Source organism: Phasianus colchicus, chromosome 9, assembly GCF_987193195.1.
Source record: "Phasianus colchicus chromosome 9, bPhaCol1.hap1.1, whole genome shotgun sequence".
Taxonomy (NCBI): Eukaryota; Metazoa; Chordata; class Aves; order Galliformes; family Phasianidae; genus Phasianus; species Phasianus colchicus.
The window spans coordinates 24020330-24037667 of NC_143444.1; the positions used below are offsets into that span (position 1 = coordinate 24020330).

At 49.1% G+C, this 17338-nt stretch overlaps 1 protein-coding gene across 4 annotated transcripts in view; it reads right to left on the bottom strand.

Moving 5' to 3' along the window:
• PIK3R3 (phosphoinositide-3-kinase regulatory subunit 3) overlaps positions 1 to 17338 on the bottom strand; it is a 59099-nt gene that overhangs the window by 18606 nt on the left and 23155 nt on the right. Inside the window, exon 1 of one of the 4 annotated variants that reach the window (XM_031601674.2) lies at positions 6664 to 6846. The exons of the other annotated variants lie outside the window; for them this stretch is intronic. Within the exon in view, the coding sequence (XP_031457534.1) occupies positions 6664 to 6769 (106 nt within the window). The 5' untranslated portion in view covers positions 6770 to 6846. Of the gene's footprint in view, positions 1 to 6663; positions 6847 to 17338 lie in introns of those variants that run through there. 4 annotated transcript variants of the gene reach the window in all.

Sequence of the window (17338 nt, forward strand, 5' to 3'; positions counted from 1 at the left end):
CCACAGCAATTAACTCCTGTTAGGTTTCATAATGAGATACAGAACTGTTCAGAGCAATGCAGAAATAACGTTTGCTGGGATTAGAACAGGCTCTGATTACAAACAAGCATGGTTTTTTCCATGTTTTACTTTGCATAAGCATACACCTTTTCAGAACACGCAGTCAAACAACTCCCTTCAGTAACCTTCCCCTCTCCAACTACTTCTACACTATCTGAAAGCCTACAGATAAACGGGAGCCTTTTAAAGCAAGCCCTGCCATCTCAAGCAAAGTATCATTTTACTTTATGTTAATGATGCTATTTTTTGCATTTGTGTATTTAATTGAAAGCTGACGAGTGATATTCTTTAACAGTTAGAGCCATCAAAATGAAAACCATGCACAAGGAATGTAAAAGCAAGCCTGAAAATGCAATTGGAAGTTTAGAAATTAAAAATGCTCACAGCAGTCATTAAGCAAAAAGGCTGGTAGAGAAATCTAGGTATAGAAAACGAAATATGTGCATTTTATGTCATGTTCTGTACAGGAGCTAAGACTCTGTTTCAAGCTGTTTTTCCAGGATCACCAGGACTGTAAGTGATGGAACTTTATTTCCCCTCCTCCACCCAGTCTGCACAAACTCCCTTTACACAGTAAAGAAACTCTCATCCCCCAGCACCTACATTTTGGAAACTGGACTTTCAGCAAAACTCCAATCTGTAATGAAGACGCAGCTGCTGCAGTGCTGTGCTGTTGATGACATGCACCAGCAGAACTACTCCCATTTTTTAAGATGTATGAGAGCAGAATTTTCCTTTGATAAGCTTCTGGAGTCAGCTCAGATAAGCTGAAGGACAATACTGACAACGCTATTAAAATCTGCATCTGTTCTCCCACTGGAAAAGCAGTCAGGCATAGACATGCAGTGTTCACCTACATCTGGCTACTGTATACCACAAACCCAATTTGAGAAGCCACATTCAGTTTCCACAATAACATTGATAATGATACAGTACGACTTGTATCCAAGTAAACACTGCCCTTCAGATCAGAATCCTATGTTTTCCAAGTTACAATTATAGTATCACTCCCCTAAAACAAGGGTTGTCAAATTGTATATGAGAAGAAAATAGAAACTATAATGAATAAATACATGTTCTCTCTTGGATACTTGTCTCACTCACACAATGGCAGAGCTGCTTTAGCAGAGCAGATGAACCTAAGCAGTCTGTAGATAATTTTTTCCCCTTCTCCATCTTCACTATTAAGAGATATTGTAATAAGAAAATTGATACAGGTGGTTTTAAGCTGTAACAGGAGACAAGGAAAAGTAATATTCTTTAAAAAGTTGGTTGAATCAAGTTATGAACACAGTCAGCCATACGTGGCCCAACAGCCTTCAAAAGGTAGCTCTTACACAGCTTCAGCTGTTACCTGCTCATAAACACAGTCCATTCTGCATTAGCAAGCCAGCTTCAAACTTGTGGTTTTCTTCATAATCCACACAAGTGAAACTAACCTCTAATTTGTAGTTGAGCCAAATATCTTTGCTGACATCTGTATCTGAAATCCCAGCGGAACACTCTCACTGATTCTCATCCAACTGTGATAAAATGTATTCTGTGATTACACATTTTATCATCAACACAAACCTGATAATGTATCCCAGACTTAAAAGGCACAATTCAGTCCTACTAATTGGAAGTGAGGTAACGCATAGGTAGTTACGGTTTTGGTACTCTGGTAACTTTGCAGTCAATTCTCTGTTCAAAAACTGCACTTCTGGCAGTAAATACCATTTGCAGATCTGAAGAGATGTTACCAAAAAAACTAAACTCAATCCAGTAACTTATTTTCTTGTCTTTCCAGACACGTCCTGTAGCAAGAACAAACACAAATGAACCACAGACACAGTCAGTTTTCTAATGCCAGTGCATGATGCTTTTATGGCTGTATTATTTTATAGTAATCCTGACAGAAAGTTCAGAAGCTGCATTAGCTATTTGCAATTCATGATTCCAATTTTCTTAGTAGACTCTGGAAATTATTTAGTTGCACCTAGCATTATTTGCTACCTACAGCTACTACCTTATACCAGTGATGCCATTTATTATGCCAAAAGACAAGCAAGAAGAAGAAACTATCAAGTACTTCAAAGGAAACAGTAGTCACCCTGCTGGCTGTCGCTGCTTTTGCTACTGCGTTAGCTGTACTGCTCTAAGGAGTGTTTTGTAAGGCTGGCAGGACTGCATCTGCAGTCCCACTCCTGTGTCTAAGATGGATGGAGAGCTAGAAATCTGTAAACGCCTTGGTTTTCACTTTTTAGAGGCCTTTTACTCTCTACTTTCATTGCTTTTTTTCCATAGTAGCTCATACAGTGCTATGTTTTGGATTTGTGATGAAAAACAGTGCTGATAACACACGGATGTGCTGGTTGTTGCTGAGCAGCACTCGCACAGCACGAAGGTCTTTCCTATTTCTCACACATCCCTCATATCTATGAGGCTGGGATGCACAAGAAGCTGGGACAGGGCACAGCCCATACAGTTGGCCAAACTGATATTCCCTGCCACGTGACATTGCACTCAGCAATAAAGGCTGGGAGAACATTCAGAGTTGCTGCATTTGCCTTCCTCAGTAAAAGCTATCTGTGATGGAGCCCTACCTTCCTAGAAATGGCAGAACATCTGCCTGCCAATGAGAAACAGTGAACGATTCACTACCCGATAACCAACAAGGCAGTTTGGAACTAGAAACTCCCCGTGGAAGTAGTCACAGCCCCAAGACTGGGAATGTTCAAGAAGCACTGGGACAATGTTCCCAGATACATGGTTTAACTCTTACTTTTCCCTCTGTGGAGTTTGGAGTTGGGCTCAATAATCCTTATGGGTCTTTTCCAACTCACGGTATTCTCTGATTTTGTGAATCCCCTGTTTTGCTTTGCTAGCATGCACAGCTTTTGGAGGGAGAGAGAGAACAGCTGTGTGATGTTGAGCTGCCAGCCGTGGTCAATTCATAACATCCCTTTTTGTCACCCAATGTGGGGCTCAAAGGGTTCCAGAAAAAAAACAAATTTGATTGGAGCGTGCTAGACTGAAATTATAGATGTTATATCTACTTAGCCATTAACTGGCAGGCTCCTGCACTTGCTGCAGGGCTTGCCTACCTTACAATATACTGGACTGCAGTCCTTGTTAGTGGCTGCTTATTGTTTTTCCTATAGTTTTTACCATTTTACTCTGCTGTGCCTGGGAACATTTTCATATCAGCAATTGCAACGCACCTGGGCTGACAGATGGCCAGGGCACTGCTGCTGTTCAGGGCAGGCTGGAATGCCAGTGGAAACTCAAGTCAAAAGGACTGGGGCTGCAGACAAGTACAAGCAGGAAAACGTACACCCCAAAGCATCTTTGTGGGTAAGGCAATGCTGAAACCTCAAAGCAACTATGGGTAAGCCCACAAAACAGGAGGTACATCTGTGACACATGGTAAAGCTGCAGAGGAGCAGGGCCACCCCTAAGGGACTGTGGCACATGCAGCAGCTTTCCCCTGTGAGCATGGAATCTTCTGATACAGGTAAGCAATCTTCCTCCCTTCCTTTATAGCACGTTGCTATTGTGCTGATCCTTCTCTCATTACACCACTGGTGAAACACCTTTTCCCGTCATATTGATCTGTCCAATTGTTACACCCTGCTAGCTCATAGGCTAGGGTGCACAATAGGGAACACAGCCAGCTTATCCCAACAGACCCAAGGGAGGTTCTCCATGCCCTATGACATTGTGCTCAGTAATAAAAGCTGGGACGGGGCATTCAGAGCTGTCACTTGTCTTCCCAAAAAACTATTATATGTGATGGATGCTCTCCTAGAAATGCCCACACATCTGCCTACCAATAGGCAACTGTGAATTAATTCCTGATTTTGCTTTGCTTGCACACACAGCTTTTGTATTAGCTATTAAGCTGTCTTTATCTCTACCCATGAGTTTTCCCACTTTTATCCTTCTGATTCTCTCCCCCATATCATGTGAGGGGAGCGAGGAGCAGCTGCATGGCACTGAGCTGCCTGCCGGAGTCAACAGCACACATTTGCTGCCTGACCCCACATTTGTGGGAGCTGGAGAAAACTCCTGTGCAGGAAAAGTATCAACTTGATTATTTTTAAACTTCTGAGCAAGCCTGTGAGCAACCGTGCTTCAGGACTTGCTCTGAGCATCCATTGACACCTCCAACATCTGACCAAAAGCAGGAGCAAGCTGATAAGCTGCTGCAGGTGCACTGAGGTCTGACAGGAACGACTCCAGACTGCCTGCTATCATGGGGTTTAATTTCTGCATTATTATTGTGCAACACTATGGTGGGTATTCAGACAGCCTGCCAAGATAAATTAAAGGTCTACTGGCTCTTAACAAGAAACAGTATCCCCATCCTTGACTTAGAGGTTACAGGTGACACCGCACATTAGGCTCACCTTGCTTTTGTCTTCTGCCTGCAGCTGAGATACTAAAACGTAATCACGAGCAGTCATGCATGATTTGAGACATTTGGCTCCTGGCATCAGTAAATGCCCAGTACTGCAGCATAAAGACCAGCTGGGGAACTCTTCATGCAAGTTCTGTGAACAAAAGAACGCGCTGCCTTCCTTTGGCAGCAGGTAATTCACTGCATATTGTTAGTTTGTGTGCTGTTGAGAAAACATATTGCCACCATTCAGCTGCTCAGGAGCTCTAGTCACTGCGCAAGGGAATTCTATACTGAAAACCTTCACAAATTTTTCTTGGAGGTGGGCCAAACAGAGCTGTGGTTGTTACTGGGTGCAGATGCAGTGACTTTATCCCAAGGTATGCAGTGTCTGAGTCCTCCAAATAAATTCCTCCATGCTCCCCTTAGGGATGACCTATCAGCCCAGACCAGAGAATGCTTTTCCACCTTACCTCTGGAGGAAGACTCACTTTCTATCCCTCCCTCTGCAATTTAAAAGTTATACTTCTACCAAATCAGGACATACACATGGGGACCATCCACGCATCATTTCCAGCTCTGACTTTTCTCATTTAAAAAACACGAAGTTACTGAATACACTGGGGGATCTGCATGTAACACTACGTCCTTTCACGAGCTGCTGTTTGGAACATGTAGAGTCTCAATCCCCAACAACGTTTCAACAATGCAAATATTGGCATTATTAATGACAGAAGCACTGTTTCTGCTTTTCTCCTTCCCCAGGCTGCGTGGCACCTTCTGCAGGAATACTGACAAGCGTTTTCTGTCCAGTTTAGTTAGGTCAGTCCCTTACAGCAGCCTTCTCACACCAAGTTTTATTTTTTTTAATTAAAAAAAGCCCAACACCAATTGTTTGAAGTCACCTACAACTGAACTCCTTTTTTCTTCTTGTTTTTTTTTGGTTTTTTTTTTTTTTTTTTTTTTTTGCTCAATACAAGTAGAAGCAAATATTAACTGTGTAAACAGTTAAAAGCATTTACAAAAAAAGATACCCTTTGAAATTCATAGAAGCAAGCAAACGGATTTGACTGAACTTCACGCTTTCAGGAGAAGCGTCTAAAAATAGGTAGTGTCAGCTATGCAAGAATTTAATGAGCAGTGGCCAGCACTGAGAGATCTGTCCAATTTTTAAAGCGTCAGAGTTTGCAGAGGAAATGACTGCAGGTCCAGAGATCCAAAAAGCTGAAGATGATCCTCCCCCCACCCCTTTTGATTCAAGCACGCACATACCTATGGAGAAAAAGAGCTCTCTGAGCTGAAGCAGACTGAATACACTGGAGACAGTCGCCACAATTCAAGCACAGGTTGAAAAGTACATTTTGAAGCTCTGACAGTGCATGCTATGCAGATCATTCCACTTACGAATGCTTATTTGAGGTTTCTGATGCCTATTTTACTGAAACATACAGATGAGCGAGCTGAGAACACAGGGACCCTTTGGTTACCTTGCTGCTTGCAGTCACTTCCACTCTTTGAGGCACGGAGATAGTCCCCCCCACCATCCACATATACATTTAATTCATTACCAAAGACAGAATCAGACTGTTCTCCTTGCACTTGTAAACCTTCCTCTGGCAGAAGGGAAACTTTCCGCCCCAACTAAAAACTTCAGGCAAGCAGAAGACGATGCATTTCTCTGCTTTCAGTGCTGGCAACCAATGAAAAAAAGTTGCACCGAAGCCTTCTGAATGAGGCTATAAAGTGTTATGAAAATAACGCTGCCTCAAGGAAAGTCTTCCAACCTATTTGCAAGCCTTCCCGGCCACAAGAACAGAACCCAGAAACAACACACACTTAATCTGTCAGTGCTGGAGAGAGAAAAAGGATCTCAGAAAGCGTAAAAACTATTAAACTGAAAGTGAATGGAGCTAGGTAAATCACCCCCATCAAAGTGTTACGGGCACATAAAGGCACACAGGTGGAGAGGCTAATAAAAGCACCTCTCTAGCAACGAACACAGATATACGGTCTTCAATAAAAGGTTTTCCTGACAAAAAGCAGCCCAGGAGCTGAGAGCAGCTCTCCCACCACCCCATCTATGGCAACCCACACCCCAGTTCCAGCACCGGGGCACCCACAGACAGCGGGGTCTCATCGCTCTGAAGTTCAAAGCACTTGCACCCCAATTTGCACCCACCCCTCGTGCTCCCCGGGTGCACCCAGGCGGCTCAGCTCCGTACCTGGAGGGTCCATCTCAATGTAAAAGATGAGCTCAGTGGAATAGGGCATCATCACCTCCCTCCAGTCCGTGTCATCGCGGTCCATATCCCACACCGTGTTGTACATCGCGGCAGCGCGCCTTTCTTTGCAGTTAATTATTTAAAACACAATAATAATTAAAAAAAAAAAAAAATGGAAAAAGGCTTCCGAGAACAAACAACCCACCTGCTCTAAAATAACGCTTCGGCTAAAAAAAAAAAAAAAAAAAAGACAAAAAATCGCTAAATTAAAGTTAATTAAAAAATAATAATAATATAATGCCACACAAGACACCTCAGGGCTGCCCTGCAGGACCTCAGACAGGTAGCTATAGATATAATATACAGAAAGCCCTTCTCGCTGTTTGTTTAAAAAGACACCTTTCCACAGAAAAGCCACTTTCCTGAATTCTCTCTAAAAATCGCCATTTTCGGGGTATTTTTAAAAACACCTGGCGGACGGCAAGACAAAAAGCCGGCACAAAAGAGGGGCACAGCGGCGGCTCGGGAGGAGGTGACTGCGCTGCCGGATGGAGCCCGAGCTGCAGCCCGAGGAGAAAGGAGGGGGCGGCGGGAACAATACGGGCAGCCGAGCCCGGCCGGGCAGCGCTCAGCCCCGAGATCAGCGCCGGGCGTGCAGCCCGCGGCGGTGCCCGCCGTGCCCTGCGCGCAGCCCGGCCTGGCTCAGCCGGCGGCTCCGAGCGGCTGCGGCGGGCGCTGCTGTTGCTGCTGCTGCTGCTGGTGGCGGCGGCCCCTCGCTCTGCGCGCCGCCGCCGGCCCCGCTAGGTTTCATTTTAAGAGGCTCTGAGGGGCCCAACCGTCGCCAACCGCCTCTTGCCGAGCGCGAGGCCACGCCCCCCCGGCGCCGCGCGGGTGGGGCGAGGGGGCGGGGCCTCGAGGCGGCTTTATAAGCGCGTCGGGGAGCGGGCGCCACCACGGGAGAGCGGAGGGGGGCAGCAAGCCAAGAGAAAGGGGGAGCGGCCGTCTTTGCTCCGTCAAAGCACACCCGAAAGCAAGCTTTGCCAAAAAACATTCCGGTGTCTCCTCGCTTTATCTTTCTTTACCGGCTCCCCGTTGCCTCTCCGGCCGCTTTTACAGCCCGCTTCACACAGAGGCGCCCCCTCTTCTGAGGGGACGGGGCCGAGTGGCGCGTCCCGCGGCTGGCCTGTCGCCAAGGGGCTGCCGCCGCGGAGCACGCGCGAGGGACGGGGGGAGCGGAGCCCAGTTGCCGGAGCTGCTGCCTTTGTCTGAGAGAGCAGCGAGCGTCGGGATTGGTGGAGCCCTCCGAACGGCTCGCCCAATCAGATGGCGGCGAAGCCGGCCGGCTCGATGGTGGTTGGCCGGCAGCCCCGGTTACTAAGCGGGACAAAGGGAGGCGAGCGCCGAGGGGGAGAGGGGGACAAAGGGGTGCGGGCGGTTCGGGGCTGCGGTGCTGGGATCGTGGCTGTGGTCCTGGCGTCGGGGCTGAGCCCCGCGAAGCCGGCCGGGGTTGCCGGTGTGGGACGTAGCAGTGCCTGGGGGCTGATGAGGTTCCCCCAGCGCCCCCCCAGCACCGAAAAGGCCGGGCGCAGCGCTGCGGGGGGCGTGAAGGCGGCCATCCCGACCTGGGCCCAAAGCGGCCTGAGGAGCGGCAGAGCGAGAGCGGGAAAGCGGAAGCGGCCTCAAAAAGCGCCGAGCTTGTGTGCTGTCCTTGCTCTATAAACGCGGGCAGTTGGGTTATTAGCGATGCCCCGAGCGGCACGCAGCCCCTGGCAGGGCTCCCGAGTGGGGCTGAGCCTGGCGCGGCACCCAGCCGGGCCCGCGGTTTGTTTGCCCGCGGCCTCAGCGCTGCTCCCGCAGCAGCTCCTGGAGGGGCGTTCAGCGCCGTGCCTCACGCAGCCCTCTGCAGATAAATTAATTTAATATCCCCGTCCACACGCTGATTTATCTATGATAAGCAGCTACCATTCCTTCTTCTAATTTTTAAATTAAATGTTTGTGCTAATGCAAGACAGCATCTCGAGCTCAATCGGAGTGAAGTGCCCTCCTGTCAGCAGCCTCCCTGCCCGGTGATGCTGCAGTGGGTGCAGGTGGAGGTGGGCTGAGCTGCTGCAGCCCCATCTGAGCTGAGGAGAGGGGCTGCTGGCCCCGCTGCCACCCCCAAACTTTGATAAGTAGCTCTTGGGGACGATGAGGCTGAAATTTGTCCCCCCCCCCTCCTTCCTGCACCTCGTTATGAGTTCCACCCACATAAGACCTAATTACTTGGCTTTTATGCTGGCAAAGTGGATTTCATTCTTGCCGTTTCCCATGATGGTTGCCTTCATTTTCATGGCGGCACTGATGGTTACAGCTTATTGATGTTTTCACTTTAGTGATTTAAAGCAGAATGCATTTTGTTATTAGCACTGGTTTCTCTCATTGCTGCTTTAATCAAAGACGCAATTTAAGGCGAAGGATTGCGTGTAATGGTAAACAGTAGGATAATGCCTTGAGAGAACAGAATATTAATGTGTTTTTATTTCTCAAAACTGAGCTTATAATATATCCAGGATTGCTTGGCTCCCAACGCAGATGCATGGGGCTCTCCCTTTCCCAACACTGGGGGCAAGTGGCTGTGTGTGTGCTGGGACAGAGGGACACATGCGTGTCACATCACAACAGTGCCTTTGGAGTGAATGAGCAAGATGAGGGGAGTGCTGAGTGCACAGAGGTGCTCTCGCTGAACAGTAGGTCACCCCACATCTGGAAAAGCTATAACCAAACACCGAAATCACACACTACATGCCTTTTCCAAGAGGCTTGCATTGCAAAGCAAGACTGAAAGCAAGATCTGAGAGCTATGCACTGTCCCTCCAACATATCTCCCATCCCAGTGTCAATGGCTCCCTTCCAGTGGACCTGACAGTTCGCATCTCAAGTTAAGATTAAATATTGAAGTTTTGAGCACTTGCCTGTGCTTCAGGCGGTGCCGAACGGCCCTGCACTGAAAGGCACCAAACACGGAAAAGCCATTTGTGCCAAACTGCTTGGTTTCCTCTTAATAAGCCACGATCGTGTGATCTCTGTCAGCTGAATGTGGGCCACAACGGGCTGTTACAGCTGGAGGACTGCAAGAGGAAGGGGGGCAGAGCCCACAGTGCTGCCAGCCCAACTCACTCAAAGACAAGAGATTTTGGGGTGGGCTTAGTACTCCTGAGAGCTGAATACAATTGCCACTATTAGCAGAAACTCAGACCCTGCTAGAGGTTTGCTGGCACAAAGCAGAGCCTTGACCATGCCCCATTCCATTATCGGCCTTGTGCTGTGCGAGCACTGGGATCTGTGAACTACTGAACTGATGGCTGCATCCCGCACAGGATGGAGCAGACTGTGTCTTCCCCTGCAATTACACAGTCCCAGCCCCTGAAATACCACAGAGACTGCAAAGCATTTGCCACCAGATTAAGGGTATTAACCCCTGTGCTGTGCTGAGGTGACGGGGCGAAGTGACAGCAGGTTTCCTCTCCATGTTTCCTTCTGCTTCTAGCAGGGACTGTGCTTCCTCCTCGATGATTTAAAGCTTTGGTTTGTACCCTTGTAGGCTGCAAAAGTGTTGCCTTGCTCCACCCCAGCTGTGGCCACATTTCTGTGGTGAGGAAAAGCTCGGCAAGCATCCCCAAGTAGGGTGCTTTGGTTTGAAAATTATATATTGCATGAAAAACCTGTATTAAAGAATAATATGTGGTCTACAAAAGCATCTAAATGAAACACTTCTATGTTAGGAAGTGTCTTATTTACAACTGGCTGGGCAGCCTGCATCCCCTTCCCTGGTGCTGGGCACGCTGCAATGAAAGGGGCCAAAATACAGGCTCACGTACACAGGGGTTACAGTACAATGCATGCACAGAGCTGGACTTGCAAGAAATCATACATTTGGCATTTCCTAACTTAAAAGCACTTGGCTTTGCATTGTAAACAACATTCTTTTAACATTAAAAAAAAAAAAAAAAAAAAGCATAAGGTCTTTTTAATCAATTACTACAATGTAGGTTAGGAGAGGGGTACCCAGGGTGGGGGCACGAGGGGTGGGGAGGGGGTGAGGGAAAGGACACGGCGCACCGGAGTGCTGCTTTGGCAAGCAGTGCTGGGCCAGCTCTTCAGAAAGTTCACGTTCAGTTATTGTGTTGACAGGCTGCCAAAGTTTTCCTGAGGAATGCAGGCAGCAGAAGGGAAATGGCGATTTTCAAACTTTTTTTTTTTTTTTTTTTTTTAATAACTCAGCCAAACCAGAGTGGAATTTCATGGGAAAAGCGAAAGGTACATCTCTAGCCTCAGGGCATCATCGCTGCCAAATTTCAGAGGAGTGGAGGTGTCCGAACATCTTCGGAGCAGCACACGCTGCTCATATCCACCCCAAGCATCCCCTCTGCAGGACAGTGCTCCCACCCGGCTCCCCCAGAACACTGACGCTAACACACAGCTCTTACATAAACCAAACCTCCGCAGCGCCAAAGCAGAATGCAAATCCTGTTCAAAAGAATTGCAACTTGAACACTTGGATCGTCCCCATCCCAGTGCCAGCCCGCAGCTATGCATGGTGCTCCAGGACCCATGGCCCTGCAGTGGGCACTTTTCTCCCCGCACACTGCCAGCACTTTGGGTCTTTTTGCAGAGGGGCAGGGCTGCCCACACCCTGGGCTATGGCACTCCCAGGGGTCTATGGGGCCATTCACCTTCTATCTCCCCCTACACTAATTCCTCTTGTCATTTCACCAGCGACAAACAGAGTTAAACGGAGCAATCCTGGCAGACTAATTGCAGAGGGTTTCAGCCATCCCCATTTACACTGGCTTGAAAAAAAAGTTTTGCTTCGGGCAGCTCCAGTTACAGAATGATCAGACCACACTCCAGTCTCTTTGTGCACTTGGCATCTCTGTCACCGTGCCAGGGCCTCGCCTGGAAATGGTGAGCGAAATGGAAAGAGACTTGTAACAAGTTCAGAGAAATTAGGGAGAAAAGAGCCACCTTCCCCCAGTTCTGCAACCAGGACATTTTTAAAATGTAACACTGTATAGGAATTTTAAATATTTTTCACTTCCTTTATTCATTACTTTAATGCACTGGCACTGCTTGCTCGGATTTTTTTTTTTTTTTTTTTTTTTTTTTTTGCAAGGAATGTACAATAACCACTCTGTAAATTCCTCAGGTCTGACTTTAAGAGGAACTGTAGAACTTTATTCATGGAGGAGAGAAATAATCCCAATCCCTTCCTGCCATAACTCTTTCTTTTAATAAACAGAGCAGCTCATAGTTTAATCACAGTGCGAACATTGGAGAGAAGAATGCAGCAGCAATCTGGGGACACAGAGATGTCCCTGTACTGCTGCCACCCCTGGGACCTGAGGGTCCCCAGGTTTGGAGGTGGCACAGCACAGTACCTTTCGCTGCTGCTGGATAGACCCAGAGCAGGGACTCCTGGGGGTGTGAGAAGCCATCCATCTGGCCATCCATCCAGGCCAGGAATTCAGCGCAGGCGGCGCGTTGGCTGCTGCTCTCCTCGCAGTTACACGCATGCAATCCATCGTGTGCTGCTCCTTGCTCCATGCACTTTCCCTGTCACTTTTCCCAAATGGAAACATGGCTCTGTTTGCTTTGGAGATCGTTCTCCCTGGCTTTCTCTGCTTAGCAGTAAATAAGTGCAAGGAAGAATGGCCTCTGAATGCCGAGTGGAGAAATAAAACAAACAGCCCTATGTAGGGTTAGTGCTTATAAACCACTGCATGGACGTGATGCCTTCATTGGGCAACCAGAGATTGGGATACCATAATTTGGTTGCATAATTCTGAGTTCCCAAGAGAAGAGCATCAGTTCAGGTTGGATATTAGGAAAAATTTCTTCTCAGAAGGAGCAGTGATGCACTGGCACAGCTGCCCAGAGAGGTGGTGGGTGAGGTGATCCAGAACCATGAGGGATGCGCTCAGTGGGCATGGTGGGGTAGGGTTGGACTGAGTGATCTCAGAAGGCTTTTCTAGCCTCAGTGATTCTGTGATTCTAATTTCTTGGAGGTTAGGTGGGATAAAGCAAAGAAACTGATACCGATGGATGTCCCCAACATGTCTTCTGTTGGAAAGGACCATAAAGCCCACCCAGTTCCAACCCCAACTACCGTGGGCAGTGACGTCCCACCAGGTCAGCTGCCCAAAGCCCCATCCAGCCTGTCCTTGAGCAGCTCCAGGGATGGGGAATATCCCTTCAGCAAGGGCTGTTTCCTTATCAAGCACTACCTTCAGTCCCCAGCCATTTGGAAGAAAGCTCTTCACAAAAGGAGGGGGAAGATTAATATTATTTTTCAACAGTATAATGGGAGGTTTCCACTCCCAAAGTACTTCAGAGCCATTTTTGCACAAAGCCAGAAAAATTCTATCCCCAAAGGAGAGAGGAAAAGAAAAACATATTAGACAGAGTTATGAGTGCCTGAATGAAGGGTTGGTGGGAATGGAAACTTCTACATCACTGTCACCCTGGGCTGCTGTGGTGTGATGCTCTGGGGGGGGAAGGCTGTTGGGGTCTCAGCAGTGTCTGCAGCCCCAAGATTCATGTGCACTGATGACATGAGACTCTCAGTGCTTTCCAGTTAACAGTAGGGTGGGGAGAAAATCCTTTTGATAAGGGACAAATAAGTGCAAAATATGATCCCAGGGGCTCAGAGGAACTCTTACTTGAGCCAGCTCTTGGCATTTCCAAGTGCTTGGGGTTACCCATCCAAGAAAAGGGATGGAGCAGGCGTGTTCCTCACCTACCTCCCAGTGCTGCCCTTAAAGGATAGCTTGGGTGACACCTCAGCAAGGCACTGATCTCACATTCATCCAAGAAAGAAGAAATCCCCCCAGTCCTTCTGATGGAGATTGCAACCTATGGAAGCAACAATGGGAGAAGGAAACTGCCCAAACAACTCATTCATTGTTGTGATGAATGATATGGTGAATGGAGACGGGGGTGGCAATGTGGGGATATCACAGAGCAACCTGAGCTTGTGATTGGCCAAGAATTTGGACCAGAGGGACTTAGAACTGCCTGTGAGCATCCCTGCTCAGCCTCACACCACCAGCAGGGATGGGGAGCCTTTCACTTCAACCAACACGGCAGCAATCCCATAGGATAAGTATTCATAACTCCCTTGGCTAGGGCAGTCCACATTTCCCATAGCTACTGCTTCCCAGAAGACAGAGGACGTCTCAGCCCTGGCTCTGCTGCCTCGGCTCATGCTTCCTTCCCATCCCAGCCTGCAGACCTGGCACAGAATTACTGCCTGCTTTGCGTCGTGCTGGGCTCCCGCCTCCCTGCCAGCCCCCATGCTTGTCCCTGGCAGCAGCCCCTTGCTGCCCCCGCTGTCCCACCCCGGCTGCGAATGTTTTCTGTTCCTACAGAAATCCAGCTGAACATAAGACCGCGTTCGCTTGCCAAACAGGCAGAGCTCTTCTCTTGCTTTTTAGTTGAGAGCAGCAGTGATTTTTGCTCAGCAAAGTCCAGAGGAGAGGACCTCAGTGCCTTGTGGCAGAGACACTCCAGGAGTGACCCATGGCTACACCCTGTCCTAGCCTTTTGCAGGTCACAGCTGGTGTCATTGTCCAACCCTGCATTTTGAGAAAGACCTGTCAAAGCAAAGTGGCAAAACTGTGTCAAGCCCCTTCCTAAGAGCAGGGATGGATTCATGCCTCCAGCACTGACCCACTTGTATTAGGGCTTTGAGGACCTCACCCATCTGGGGCCGGCTACTGGTCATCCCATCTGGCACAACCTGAGCCCTATGGAAAATCCACCAGAGTGACAAGCCAGCAGCAACAGCCTGTGGCTATGTTGACAACAAATAGCCATTCATCCTCAGCATCACTGAAGTGTTCACCCATGAACCTGGGGCAAAAGCATGGGAAAAATGAGAGAAGTGCCCACGCCTATAGGAGTCCCCCGAGAGGACATTGGGTGCTCAGGGAGCATAGACAGCACGAAGAGTTCAAGCCTTCCAGTTAAATACGGGAAGGAGTTAGCAAGTCTTTGTGGAGGCGGATTAGAGGCAGAGGTAAATGCTCCTGCTAAGTGTAATCTGCCTGGTTAAAAGCTCAGCTCAGCCACTATCCCAGCATCTTCTTTGCTTCTTACAAATATAGGAGACACAACTTCGGACATCATATTTTGGTTCCTTTGGCCTATTTGTGGACCCCAGAGATGGGGCAGAGCCTCTCTTCCTCTCCCTCCTCCCCATTTGGGTGCTGTTTGTGTTCCCCCCATCCAGTGCCCCCTTTTCTATGGGATGGGCTTAGTGCTGGCAGCCTGGGACTGGCATAGGTGGGAGCTCAGTCACCCTGCTTCCTCAGCAGAGGCTGTTCCCACTCACTCCTCACCCCTTGTCCTGCAGCCATCAGCCACCAGGCCTGCGCTGGCCTCAGCTCACCCAGCCAGGACCAGCTGCTGAGATAACTCATCTGCATCCTGCGGGTGCAGCAGGAGGGGGATTATGGCTCGTGGGTCAGAGCAGGTGAAGGCAACTCCTGGTGATATGGAATTGGGCTGGTGACAGGAACAGGGTACTCTGCCACCCCACCTGCCAGGGAGCAGCCATATCCATGCCCTCCTGATCAGTGAGACAATGCATGAGAGGATTGGGGGCTGTGGTGGGTGTAATACATATAGGAATCCCACATAGAAATAGCAAAATACATGACTATATAGAAACATTTCACCTCTGCTCTCTCTAAAAGCCTTGTTCCCAACAGAGTCGGCAATAGGTGGATACAAGGGGAGGCAGCTCTGCTTAGACCATCCTGCCCCATGGCAGTAGCATCCTCGGTACCCTGTCCTCCCTATCTCCACAGGTTGTATACCCCTGGGTCTTAAGTCTGGAGTAGGGGTCTCTGGTGGGCAGCACCATGAGGATCATGGATTTACTGGGATTAAGATATTTTCCATCATTCAAACTAGCTGTCATGAGTCCAGACCTATCTAGAGACCAGAGGATGAGAAGAAATGGGGGAGAGCCCAAGGCCCGTCTGTCTCCATTCTCATCCTCACCCTCAACCCCATTCTCACCCCTAGCCTGAACACCATCCCCATCCCCAACCCCATCCCTATCTCCTAGGCTTGCAGGAATACTCAGGGCACCGTGCCCTCTCTGGGGCCAGGACACATCGGTCCGCCTGTGCAGGCACGAGGGCTAGGTGGCTCCAGGAGCTTGTTAACCTTAATCCTCCCCTGGATTAAAACTGAGGGGAGCTGGGGACAGTGGTTAAACCCAGAGGAGTGTGGCACAGGAGCACAGAGCAGGGGTGATGAGGGGACAGAGGGTGCAGGAGAAGGGCAAGGAGAAGAGCAGGTGGTCCCACAGCCTTATCAGACGTGACCATCAATTTTGTGGGCATGGTGCGAGGCCCAAAGGGACAGGCAATATGATGGCTGGGGCATCACGAGTGACAGAGGGGTGCTGCAGGGTCTGTCTTCATGGCTTGAAGCCCTGACATGAGTCTAGAGGTGTGGGACTGTGAGCCCAGGATGAAAATTTGCTGTTGGAAGGATGCTCTTTTGGGAAATGCCTCTTCCTGGGGCTGAGCTTTCAGCTTGACTTGGAGGAGCAATGCAGGGATGCTCAGAGCATACAGATCTCCTGGGGTGCTGCACGCCAGCTGAGAATCTACCAGCTCTTGGGGTCAGTGGTCCATCCTGAGGTATGCTAATGGGGCTTGCATGCCCACACTGGGGAAAAGCATTATTATCTGTTTCCCCATGTCCCCATTACTCAGGGAGAAGTACCAACAATCCCATGTAGCCCCCTGACACCCATCTCCAGGCATCCCCAGCCCCAGCAGAGTCACAGGTGCCCATGGATGAGGTTGGCATCCCTCATCAGCACAGTTACAGTTCCCCTCTAGGTATTCCCACCGCCATTTCACCATGCTTGAATGTGTGGGGCTCAGCATCACCCATAGAGGGTGCATAGAGAATCCTCTGCACATCCCAGGAAAATGCCACCCATCCCAGCATCACCAATGTCACCTTGGACACATCCTGGTGGCTACCTTGTGGGGCTGCGGGGCCATGTGCCTGTCCCCTGTGGCAACAAAGCAGGACAGGATGTGCTGTCCTAAGTGGCATCTTCACCAGATCTGATCCAGCCTTGCAAAGCCACAGCGCCTTCAATTCCCTTAGCACTCCAAATCTGCTACTGTGCATCTAAGCGGATTATTTTAAATACCCCATGATGGACTGCTCCTTTGTAATATAATCCAGCCTCGTGTGTCCCATTCCCCTCCTATTTGCTGTGATTTAGCTGCAGCTGTGACAGCCAAAACCTCCCCAGCTCCCCTTGCTCTGTAGGAATCATCTTTCATGCCAACCCTGTCCCCAGATCCTGCTCTGCTCCGTGCCATGGGATCCTGGGAATGCTCCTGTTGCCTCCTGTGTGCTCCTATAATGCATCCAGGACCAGATCCCAAGCCCTTCACCCAAAGAAGACCTGTGCAGGAGCACTTTTGGGATGGATTTTGCCTGCTCAAAGTCATCAAGCCTTAGCACATCCCAAACCCATATTTTAGGGATGGAGCAGGATGGGATATCAGAGCCCCCCAGCTCCGCTTGTGGAGATGGCAGAGATGCTGCTGCTTTTCCAAGCACTCCCCTTTGGGGCTTGTCTGATTAATAAGGGCTT